Source organism: Gadus macrocephalus, chromosome 6 (genome assembly GCF_031168955.1).
Source record: "Gadus macrocephalus chromosome 6, ASM3116895v1".
Taxonomy (NCBI): domain Eukaryota; kingdom Metazoa; phylum Chordata; class Actinopteri; order Gadiformes; family Gadidae; genus Gadus; species Gadus macrocephalus.
Genome location: NC_082387.1, coordinates 19,517,176 through 19,529,149, shown reverse-complemented (window position 1 = coordinate 19,529,149; position 11,974 = coordinate 19,517,176). Strand labels below are relative to the sequence as shown.

General features: G+C 43.7%; 1 protein-coding gene across 5 annotated transcripts; it reads right to left on the bottom strand.

Moving 5' to 3' along the window:
• Positions 1-1,182: 1,182 nt before the first annotated feature.
• Positions 1,183-8,878, bottom strand: LOC132459907 (RNA-binding protein EWS-like). Of its 5 annotated transcripts, none has more exons than XM_060054776.1 (16): positions 8,776-8,878; positions 8,252-8,288; positions 8,108-8,159; positions 7,845-7,986; positions 7,442-7,637; positions 7,039-7,307; positions 6,560-6,719; positions 4,241-4,278; positions 3,648-3,674; positions 3,299-3,414; positions 2,902-3,031; positions 2,710-2,820; positions 2,485-2,614; positions 2,303-2,403; positions 1,933-2,194; positions 1,183-1,721 (listed from the first exon to the last, which is right to left on the bottom strand). In XM_060054776.1, exons 1-16 carry the CDS (start codon positions 8,789-8,791, stop codon positions 1,685-1,687), a joined length of 1,824 nt encoding a protein of 607 aa, XP_059910759.1. In that variant the 5' UTR covers positions 8,792-8,878; the 3' UTR covers positions 1,183-1,684. The 5 variants fall into 5 exon arrangements, with proteins under 5 accessions (XP_059910759.1, XP_059910756.1, XP_059910755.1 ...); XM_060054773.1 differs by having other exon boundaries at positions 3,299-3,429; positions 7,845-7,983; positions 8,776-8,866; XM_060054772.1 differs by having other exon boundaries at positions 3,299-3,429; positions 8,776-8,865.
• Positions 8,879-11,974: the final 3,096 nt, after the last annotated feature.

Sequence of the window (11,974 nt, the reverse complement as noted above, 5' to 3'; positions counted from 1 at the left end):
GCAAGTAGATATAGCTTGAGCACAACACAATGTTACATTGTCTGACAATGGAAGGATAAGGAATTGGATGGGAACAGCCAGAGAGAAGAGGAAGAGGAGTGAGAATGAGAATTTGTGGCCCAATAGACAGTAACGACCGGAGGTGTAGGAAGACTGCGCTGTAATTCCTACAGCAATGCATGTACATTTTCCCTAAGGAGATTGTCCTATATATGTTCACATTTCTAGCAATGACATGGTCCGTCAACAAATTACAGTACAAAGCGTAAATGTGATCTTGTCCAATCTCTTACAATTGTCTTCAGAACTTTAGCCATAGTTTACATCAGAACATGATCCCTCAGCATACACTGTTATATTGACAAGACAAGCAATTGACTCAATGACTCGTCATTCTGATGGCACCGACATGTTCAGATATTAACTTTTGAGAGATGAACTAAGGAGAGCTAGAGACTGGCTTTTGCAGGTAATCCATGGTGTTTTGCTATTAGTACGAATTGTTTTCAGAAATGCATGTACCGTTTTGCAAATGTTGATTCGAGAAATGTACTAAAGCGACTGAGAAAAACTAATGGCCAATAGCATTAGGATACACGGAGTTCCCCCCCCCCCCCCCCCCTTTCAAATACAGGCCATGTGCGTTTCGAAGCTGGTTAATCGATGACGTTTTGCGCATTAGCACGTTGGCAGTGCAGCCCTCACGATGGAGCTTGACGTCTTATTCTACCAGATTAAATACGATATTAACTCCGCACTTTGCCCATCGGAGCAGCTCAGTGAACAACCGACTTTCACCAGCAATTTAAGAGATGAACCAATAGAAAGATCCAACAGAGACCTGTGATCCCAGCTCAATATCTCGATGGGATGACCGCAATCGTGTACTAAGCACACATGCGATTTGGTTTGGAGGGAAACCTAGTTTTAAATGAAAATGAGTTCGTCAACTGTCCTGAAACACTTATTACATGATGTCAATCATTTGGACCTCAGGGCACTGTGGCCTCCTCCATGGCCCACCAGGACGGCCACTCCTGTAGCTTGATCCCCTGCATGTAGTTCAATGAACCCAACGGGATGGTGAACAACGCCCCCGTGCGGCACCGTGATGGACAGGGAACAGTGCCCACTAGACCAGTTTAGGAAAATCAAAAATAACAAAAAACGACATAACCAGTATTTAAATGTGAACTAACAGATCATTTCCAAGTGGTATTTATTTAAAGGTTCAGTATAAAGCAAATATCATGCATTTAGTTACAAAGCTCAGAAATTGGCATTATAAATTTAGATGCCCACTAGCAAGTTCTGAAAAACAAATACAAGTTTACTGTGAAAACAGTAACAATTTATTTCCAAGTTGTTATCACACAATTGCTAGTTTACTTTGGGAATGAGGGGTCAATCATGGTAACGATTAAGAAAAAAGCATTTTACAATACATGTGAGATCTAAAATAAAAAAGCAAAAAACAAACATGCAAAAATACAAGATGGAAGATAAACAATGGAAAATGATAACTAAAACACTCCCAACTACACTAGAATAACGTTGAGTTACACGGACTGCACCAAGGTATTCTACAGCAGTTATACAACCATCGATACATGGAATCATAAATTAAAATATTCCTCTTCAAAAATGGATTCCCACGTCGAACCGAAAGCAGCTGAGTGGCGTCTCAGTAGGGCCTGTCCCTGCGCTCCTGGCGATGGTCCCTGGAAGAAACCACGCCCACAGGTCACCATCACACTCCAGCAGCTCTTAGTAGTATATGTGATAAATCATGCACATCATCTTGTGTTGGTATAAAGTACAACCTGCACTGAGACAGGGTACCATTACAAACGTAGCAAGTGTCCTGGCTACGGGCTTCTGGTTTGAGCTCAACACGCACTGTTACGCCTCCAGCTCCTCCTGCTCCTTTACCTCATGTCCATCTTGCCAGGCGGGCCCATCCCTCGGCCGCCTCTGCCGCCCATGGGGGGTCCACCCCTCGGGGCGCCTCTGAAGCCGCCTCTGTCCATGCCTCCTCGTCCTCTGAATCCCCCACGGTCACCCACCCAGCCCCCCCTGAACCCAGGGCCGCCTGGGCCTCCAGGGCCTCCAGGGCCCCCAGCGCCGCCGGGCCCGCCACGGTCCATCCCTCTGCCGCCTCGCATGCCCATCCCACCTCTCCCTCGGTCCCCGCCTGCAACACAAGATCTGTCAGTCTGCACCGCATGGCTCTACTGACAAACTACACGGTTCAGGGCCGAGCCAGAGGCCTTGGAATCACTCAACACCCATCTGGTCCTACCTGCAGGGGGGAAGGGAGGTCCACCTCCCAGGCCTTCTGGTTTGGGAGCCTTGCACTGGTTGCACTCCATCCTCCAGGCGAAGTTCTGGTTGCCACAGCCACTAAGAACAGAGCGGAACAGTCAGCATCACGTCTCAGGGAGACCACAACGGGCAGGTAGACGCGCCGACGACGGTACGTACGGGTTAGGGCACTCCCAGTCTCCGGCCCTCTGCTGCATGTTACCCCCCGACGGGGCACCCCGACCGCCCATTCCACGGGGGGCTCCCCGGGGCCCGAAGCCTCCGCGCTCGCCCCCGCGGCCCATCATACCTGACACAAAGCACCAGTTAGACATCTGACCCACAACACAAAACCGTTTCAAAGTTACATCACTCCGCAAGCCTCCATCCCCTCCACTGGTATACCTCCACGGCCCATCATGCCGTCCCTCATTGGCATGCCCCCTCTCATTCCGCCAATCATGGGCTTACGGCGAGCCATAGAGACCTTCAGCCGGCGGCTCTGGAAGTCCTTGCCTATAATAGAAGAAAAAACATTATACACACACAACACACACACACACACACATTAGAGATAGCATAAGATGAGGATCATACCATCAAAGTGCTCCACCGCTGCCTTGGCGCAGAAGGGCTCCTCGTATGATAAGGTAGCGTCTCCCTTGGGTTTGCCGCTGTCCTTGTCGGTGTATATGTTGATGGCTGGCTGTCCCAAACGACGGTTCATCTGAGGGGGAAAATATTCTTTTGCATCAGAATTGCCCAGGTTCCAAGGTCACAGGCCATTTTGTGTACCAAAAAATAGAATCATAACCATATACACAATATCTAAAGCGGAATATACCTGTATGAACAAGTTAGGCAACATTCAATTACAACAATTATTTTACGGAATGTTACGATGAAGTGCACGACCTAATTCGTGAATGTCGAAAACCTAACCGGTTGAAATAGGACCGATAGCGGATAATGTCCAGACAATTCATTTCCTCACCCTGATTGGTCCAGGGTGCTTGAAGAACTCGGCCATCTCCTCAATGGTGACTGTCTCTGTGAGTCCTGTGATGTAGATGGTGCTGTTCTCAGAGTCATCCTGCTCCTCGGGCCGGCCTGCAGAGGGAATCACTGTTACAGCCCAAATACAAACACCAGAGCTCAGCAGGAGCTACCATGGCACAATTTATTAGATTAGGGCCATGGTTTAGAACTTCCCAATATCAGAGAAAAATGTCTGAAAGTTTATGAAATGCTTAGTTGATTTTATCAATTGAGTGCATAACTGTTCACCCTTTGCAAACAGACGTTGCAGTCCTGTTCATAGACAATCTGGTCACGCAACTCACCCATTTCACGCTCTCCTTCGGTGGGTCCTGAGGTCAATCCGGTCAGGGAGAGAGCAGAGGTAAAGACAGTTAGTGTATAGCCCTTGGTACTGCAGGATGACTCCAGAGCATTGTAACTCAACTCCTTAAAACACCGTTGGCCATTTTGGAAAGATAAAATTAAGGTACCTTATGGTAAACCACATTTCCTCTCAACCGCAATAATTATGAAAAATACCAGACCCTTTTGTAAATAGTCATGTGCAACTTGATATTGCTATAAAACCAAACGTTCTCAAATGAACGAAAGAATCCCAAGTAATTCACTCCTCAATAAACACAATACAAAAAAAGAACACTTGTTACCAGTGGAATTCTCTAATTACCATGTCAATTGAAATTCTGAAAACCATTGACACTTGAGAAATGTTTACCCCAAAGATAAAAAGGCATCCAAAGGTACCCAACTATTTCATGATGTGTTGTCAAAAGAAAGTTAAATGTTTGAATACCACAGTATGAAAATACTCAAAGAGCAAGAGAATGTTTGCTCAATAAAAAAAAAAAAAGTACGGTTTGGAATGGACTAACCAGTGTAATACTCGTTAACTTACCACCAGGCTTACTGAAGCCACCTCTGTCTCCAGCGCCGCTATGAGGGGGATAAATGTAGATATGAAGGCGGTATCCCTTTTACAGCCACTTCAAAACCTTGATGCCAGTGGCGTCTCATAGGAAGTAATGATCACAGTTTTAACTATCCCAACTCTCCAAAATGTTATCATTAACACACAACGCTTTTCATTTGGGGAATGTCGACATGTCCAAACTTGCTTCCATCTTGCTAAACTATAACAGTTTCTCTGTGGGTACATCAAGTTCAAAGAATGCTTAACAAAGTTTAATTATGAAAAGGGCAACTAAAATAAAATATATTGGAACATCAGAAACAAATATTTCAGATGCATTGAATCCAGACATTAAACCACTGACTGGAAAGCCTGTATTACCCAATATATTAATTTATGTAAAAGATAAACTCAATGCATCAGAAATTTCACAATGCCGTCATCACAATACTCAGGAAAAACAAAAATAGATATAGCATTTTACAGGGTTTGGGTGTTTCACAGTTCAATTTATTGGCCCGCTTTGCTCCGACAAAAACAGAAGAAAAATAAAAAAACATCTTCCTCAGTGGCTGGAATAAAGGCTGATTTAGCTCCCCTCCTGCTGCTTAAGCTGCCGAGAAACCTTTTTACAGTAAAGATGCTTTTAAATGGCTCTCACCGTTACCTGTACGGTATAAACGTAACAAAGCATGTTAAAATAGTGCTCAAATGAATGATCAAACATTTGTATTCCAAACCACAGAAAACATCTTGGCATTGTAATGTGTGACCCACCCTCCCTCATGTTCAATAGTCCAAATATCCCAAATATCAATACATTTTGCATAATTCATGCAGTCAGTTTAATAAACTAGCATCTGAATGTCTTGGTGTTTAAATTAAATAATGTTGTATGTGCATGTCGGACTGTCCACCACAAACTGTAGAGAATAGTAATGGTTATACACCATTGGAAACCAGAAAATCCCAAACCATAAAGGACACAAGTCCGTTAAAGAGGGGACCGCACGTAATAGAGCTAATGGACCACACAAGTTAGCATTTTCTTCTATGAACAAGACCTGAATGGAAGCAGTTTGCTGAAAACCATGTTAAGATTTGAAATTAACTCCAAAAAAAAAAGATTTTGTGTGTTGCTTTGGGGTGCAAATAAGGTTAAGCTTCCCTCAGAAATATGACTCGTGTCATCTTCTGATCCTCCAGATTAGTGGAACCAAATCATAAACCCTTATGTTGAGCATGTTTTCACCAATAACATCAACATTACAAATTTTTAGGTCAGATTTTAGGTCAGATCCCTGAACTTCTTTGGTATACCGTCAACAAAAGCACTATTGTGAAACTTTAGATAAATTTTTCCATGTACCTCAGCTTAAGCTTTTTCTTAATATTTATTCTGATTATATAGCTCTGCAAACCTTTGTTAGCCCTAGTAAAATCAGGTCGTCCGTTTATATAAACTTTTTTCAAAAGCCTGGGTAGCGAAGGAGTAACTCCAATAAACCAGTAGAAAGTGTTACATGCAACTCCAAATGTAACCCGATCTTCACCAGCTGGCTACAGGTAACCAATATTCGTAATAAGATGTCTGAAGTGCCACGGGAGTGAGGACGCACTAGGTTTTAATGCGGTTGGCCACCTATTGCAGAGGTTGTCAACTTTTGAGCAATCCAATATCTCAACCTTAAAGACCAAAAACTCAAATGAGCAAAGTACTAACATTTAATAATTTCTTCCAAGTCAAGGCCACCGTGTCACGGCAGGCGATACGAAAGGGGGGGTGGGGGGACCTTACTCCCTAAACACTGTCACTCCCGTCATTGGATCATATAATGCCGAGAGATTTGTATTCTGAAATGTTACCCTGGATGCTCAACTATAGCCAACTGCACATTTTAAATGATTATTCGGTACGTTTGTGTTATGGAGTGTGACATGAAATTACCGTTGAAGGCCAACTTGTGTTTGCAAGGATCATTTGTAAAAAATTTACGCTACCCCATTGCATTTCTGATGACAAACTTCATCTTCCCACGTGTTGAATGTACAATGTGATGCACAAATTATGCATGTCAAAGTTAGTAACCAAACTTCTTACCATTGCCATTTTAGATGCAGGGCTGAGCAACTGGCTGCTGTAGTCAATTTTACCAACTTGTAAATTTGGTCTTGAATTAAGAGAATTTCCTCAAACCGTCCCAATCCATCCTACATGGCTTCAGTGGATACGACAGCCTCAGCCCTGATCTAGTGGCGTCAGCCCTGTAGGAGAGAGGCCAGATGAGGAGGAGCAGGACCTACCTCATGCCACGCCCAGGGCCTCCACGCCCCCGATGCATCATGCCACCGCGTTCAAAGCCCTCCCGGCCGGGGCCCCGGCTCTCTCCGGCCCCTGGGTACCGGGTTGACTCCATGCTGGAGTAGCCAGTGCTGCCCCCCTGGCCATTCTGCCGATAACTACCTGCAGAGGCGGGAACAAGGGGTTAAATCACGGGCTGAACAGAAAACCACTACTATAGGTATACACTTATTTCAAAAATGTCACTTATTTCCACAAATTCCAAATGTGAATGACATAATTGGTTGCCTTTGCATCAGTGAACAGTAAAAATACTGCCCCTAAGCATTCCACTTTATGGAAACCTTTTGAGTGGATCAGAATCTGTTAATGCCACACTATCTGCCATGTTTACTGGAAATCAAGGTCTCCCTATTTTATCCCTTTAAACGTATGCCATCATTCTGACCTAGGCTCTACATGCATAATCAGTATGACTTACTGTACTGACTAGACTGGCTGTAACTTGGTGGTCCGCCCTGCTGGCTGTACTGGCTGGGAGGAGGCTGGGTGTAGGAGCCAGAGGCCTGTGGAGGGTACGTTGACGGAGGGGCCTGCTGTTGCTGGGGCTGCTGCTGGTAGCTGCTCTGCTGCTGGCTGTAAGCTCCCTGCTGTGCCGAGTAGCCTGTGGGCTGCTGCTGCTGGCCATACGCCGCTGGCTGAGAGTAGCCACTCTGATTGTAGCTGGAAGGCTGGCTGCTGGCGTTGTAACTAAGAGCGAATAAAGGGGGACAAAAAAACTTGCATTAGAAAGAAGACAGCATAATACATTCCCTTTAATATATCATCCCCCCCCCCCCATCATTTGCAACCTCTACAGTGCAGTGGTATTCAGTGTTTCCTACCTCTGAGGGGCAGTGGGAGCAGCTTGCTGGCCATATCCAGGGTAGGTTGACTGAGCGGTGTAGCCCGGCTGAGAGCCATAGGACGGGGCCGCAGCCGGAGCCGCAGCAGCGGGAGTGCTCTCATAACTGCTGGTCCCATAGCTCTGAGCAGACTGGGAGTACCCGTGAGTGCTTGACTGGGCAGCTGGATATCCAGCTGCTTAAAGCAAAATAAATCCCAGTGCATTAGACACATACTGTTGACTTTGTTTACCATCCATTTCTGTTGCCTGGTCTTTAAGGAGATTGCGATAAAAAAAAAAGTGTCCTCACTAGCATTTCCTGACTTCAAAGTAGACACTGAACACTTACTGCTGGCTTAGCAAAACATTTTTAAAGCAAAACATCAGCTTGAGCCACCAACCTGATGCTGGCTGTCCATAAGAGGAGCCATACTGCTGCTGTTGCTGGGCGTATCCCCCCGCTGCTGGGGTGGTCTGAGAGTAGCCCGTGTCTGCCGCGGCAGGCTGGGCATACGAGCTGTAGCTCTGCTGGCCATAACCCTGCTACAAAAAATAAATAAAATAGTATACAAAACGTCTTGTGTTTCCAAGACTTATTGCCTATTCCAGAAAAATACTCGACGATGTTTTATGTCAAGCGATATTGACACAAATATAGACATACCTGTGCCGACTGTCCGTATCCCTGAGCAGGCTGGGCTGCATAGGAGCCGTACCTGAGGAGAACGTAGATTCATCAGACCACGTTAAGTACTGTTGGTATTACGACTTTCAGTTCCATAGTCAACCGGGATCATGAATAACTCACCCCTGCTGGGCCGTGGTCTGATTGTAGGAACTGTAATCTGCCAAAAAATAAAAATAAATGTCTTACGTGAATCGATGATCCACAAACTTCGCGCGTTTTGGCCGCTGCTGCAGCATTAGCTAGTCAGCAAGCACGCTAGGTAGCTAGCACGCAGCTAGCCACATAAGAGGGACAAAGACGGAAGAAATCCCGGCTGCGGTTGATTTAAATGAGGGTCGTGGTTGAACATGTTCGTTCACAAACAATGCACATAATTTCTTCGAACAACAAAGTCAAATAATTAGATATCCTCATTTATTTAGTAATCATAGACCCAGCCTGGACCGTTGGGCGACGGGCGGATTGTTAGCTAACGAAGGCCTTGAAGTAAGGATACATTATACATACTATTTTGAATTAACGTACTACAACACAATTGATAAAAAACAATTAAGTAAAACAAGTTCATATCACAGTCTCTTCTTATCTGACCGAACTGCTGAGATACATGTAATAATTATACTTATTATGAATCCTGTACCCACCTGGAGCAGTCGCCATCTTAGAGCAGAGGGATGTGAGGCTGAGCGCGCGGAGCTCCGGATTTATTGGCTTGACGCTGGCCTCGCGCGATCAACAGTCTCGCGATGAGTGCAGAATCATTAGGCCCAGACGATTTAGTATTATTGAAGATTATATACAAGGTCAGACACGTAGCAAATCATTTGGAATGCAAGAAATTCACTAATTTAACAAAATAATAGTAACATTCCAAAGTAGCATTGGAGCCATTTGGGGGCGGGACGGGGGGACATTTTCTATCAATTTGACCATACATTATTGTTCCTGACTAGCTAAATAACAAAACAATTTTAAGTAATAATGAGAGGTCAGCAAAAATTATAGATAATTGGATGAAAAAGTATTAATCATTATTGTCCCACTGTAGTTACTGAATTATTTAACATTAATAGCCAATTTATTTACATTAGTAAAATGTTAACAAAGAGAGAGAGAGAGAGAGAGAGAGAGAGAGAGAGAGAGAGAGAGAGAGAGAGAGAGAGAGAGAGAGAGAGAGAGAGAGAGAGAGAGAGAGAGAGAGAGAGAGAGAGAGAGAGAGAGAGAGAGAGATCATATCTATATCATTTTAAAAATAAAATATAAGGAAAATAAGAATGTTGTGTATCGTTACCCTAGAAAGAGCCCTATATATCTACATGAGTGGGTCCTCTTACGTGGGGGACGCCATGTTGCATCACCATGTTGCTAGCCCAGAACAGACAAAGGGTTCTCGAGAAAATACATTTTCAATCTGCTGGCCCCAAAGGTCCACGCATTTTCATCCACCGGGGAGTTATGCTACAAGTGTCCCAGAGGATGAACCTCTTGGACGTACGCAATTAGCCAGTGAAGTTTATGCTATATGAAGAAACTAAAAACATGAATGTAACTATTTAATGCATTGCACCAGAGTTAGCCTTAGGCTATTTTGCATCTGCAGTTTCTAGGTACATATGAATACAGCACAGATAACTTTATACTGCTGTTGGGTTCAGATTTCGCATACACAAATCTTAACTTAAAACCTCTTCACTCATGTGCCTACTAACAGTGTCCCTCAGCTCTCACTACTGCTAAATCGACCTATTAGCCAACACTAGACATCCCCTGCTGCCAATAGGCAGAGAAGATGTTCCATACAAGTTCCTTGTCAGCCCATCTCAACATAACACTGTGCCAGTGTGGTTCTGTGAGGATGATCCCTGATGACTACCAGCTTGCTCATCAGACAGCACCATGTCATCATCAGCAATGCTAATTTACATTCCGTTTTTACATTTTCTGAAAAATATTTCTGTGTAATACTAAAAATGGGACTTAGGGCACCAACTGACATCCTAACCATCCCTGGAAGGAGGGGTACAACCAGCCATCCTTCACAAACTCTCCCACAGTAGGTTTATAGTATTGTTATAAGAAAAACTTGTTTGAATGGTGAATTGTTTTGAGTCAATTAAAAATGTGGTGGTTGTGTTTTGGAACTGCTATTCTTGTGATTACATAATTTCCCATGCAAAAATAATGAACGCAGCCTCAGAGAATCTACTGATTTAGTCAGTCCTTAAATCGGTCGTATGTTTTTGTTGTTTTACAAAGAAAAGGTAGGTTTATTTTCATAGATTTCATCTTGATTTCTCCAGAAGGATGCTGGAGAAAAACAATAATTTAAACATAACAGAATTCACCAGGTATGAAATGGAAACATTTTAAATTAAATTGGCTTTATTGAAAACACAATATTTCCATGGCAAAAGCCAGGTTCTCTTCCCATGATGATTATGATGACATCTGGCTGCCACCAGTGAATGAATGCATCCTGCTAAGGACACTCCGAGGGACTACCCTTGGAGGCTGGACACCAGTAACCAGCCGAGACCTCCTCTCTGACCTAAATCGATGCCCACAACATGGAAGAATGGGGAGAGAACAACAGCCTCCGGGGCTCGGGGCCGGCGGAGGTGGTCTACTTCAAGGTGTTTGTCCTCATCGATGACGATGACGACGGAGACATGTCGCTGAGGGAGAAGATGATGACGGAAATGTCCTTCATGGACGGCAACATCGCCGACCTAGTGGGCCGGAGGCTGCTGTCTACGTCCAGCGACGTGGGGACACACCCGTCTCTTGTTTGTGTTACCGTCCCGCAGGTGAATTAATTCCCTTTAATTAGCTGAATAACTGCAATAATAGAACTGACCTACTGGGGGAGCGAGACAGAATACAAACTCAAATTAACCATAGATTATAAATTATTGTTTCCATTTCATTATTGCCATACTTCCGTTATGGCTCCAACACCTAGAGCTTTTATTTTGACAGCTAAACTACCATTTTCAGGGCCAATGAATCCAATGGTAACAAAATAAATAAGCTAGAATCAACCTAAAACTTAATTGACTGAAATTTCTAGTTTTAATTGAATGTTTTACAAGTAATCAATCATGAACGTTCCACTAAGTTACAGTAATGTCCATTACAGTTTTTTTCAATTGCTTGAACACATTTTGCAAATATTGGCTCATTGTGTCAAAACTCAACGCACAAGCAAATAAGACACAACACTGAGAAATATACCATTCACATCAATGTCAAATTGAAACTCTTCTAACGAAACCTAACAATCCCTTGTGAAAATGTCACTCTGATGCCAAAATGATGCACACTTGTATCATATGAATACACTTTCAGATCAGCAGCAACCCACTAGTCTACTTTATATAAAACACTGCAGTCTTCCATATTCACTGTTTCAGTTCCACAGAAGGCACGTTTTCACAACAACCAAAAAAATCAAATACTCAATACTGTACATTGCAGTACGGTACTTTACAGTGCAGAAAATTCAGTTTAATCAAAAATAAACCAAAAATACACAACTGTACTGTAAACACAGAAAAACACAACAATTGTGCGTGGGTTGGCTTATGGTTCCTCGCTTTGTGTGCCGAATCCATCCATGGATTGACCTTACCTCAATGTCTCCGCTGGCCTGTTCCATTGCCTGCAGAAGAGGCATGCGGGCATGTGGTTGGCGGTCATATACAAGCCATCTTTAAGACAAAAAAATAAATTCTATAGTGTTTAGAAATGGCGAGTATATACGACTTCAAATAGTTCATGGTTGGTGTACCAGTTCGGGACCAAAACAGCCCGATGGAAACAAACATTATCCCAGACAACAGC

Excerpts from the sequence above, each read along its gene's own strand:
- LOC132459907 (XM_060054772.1), bottom strand. Across the intron at positions 8,160-8,251 it reads CAGACCACGGCCCAGCAGGG|GTACGGCTCCTATGCAGCCC; the intron begins GTGAGTTATTCA and ends CGTTCTCCTCAG. Across the intron at positions 1,722-1,932 it reads CCTGGCAAGATGGACATGAG|GGACCATCGCCAGGAGCGCA; the intron begins GTAAAGGAGCAG and ends GGTTTCTTCCAG.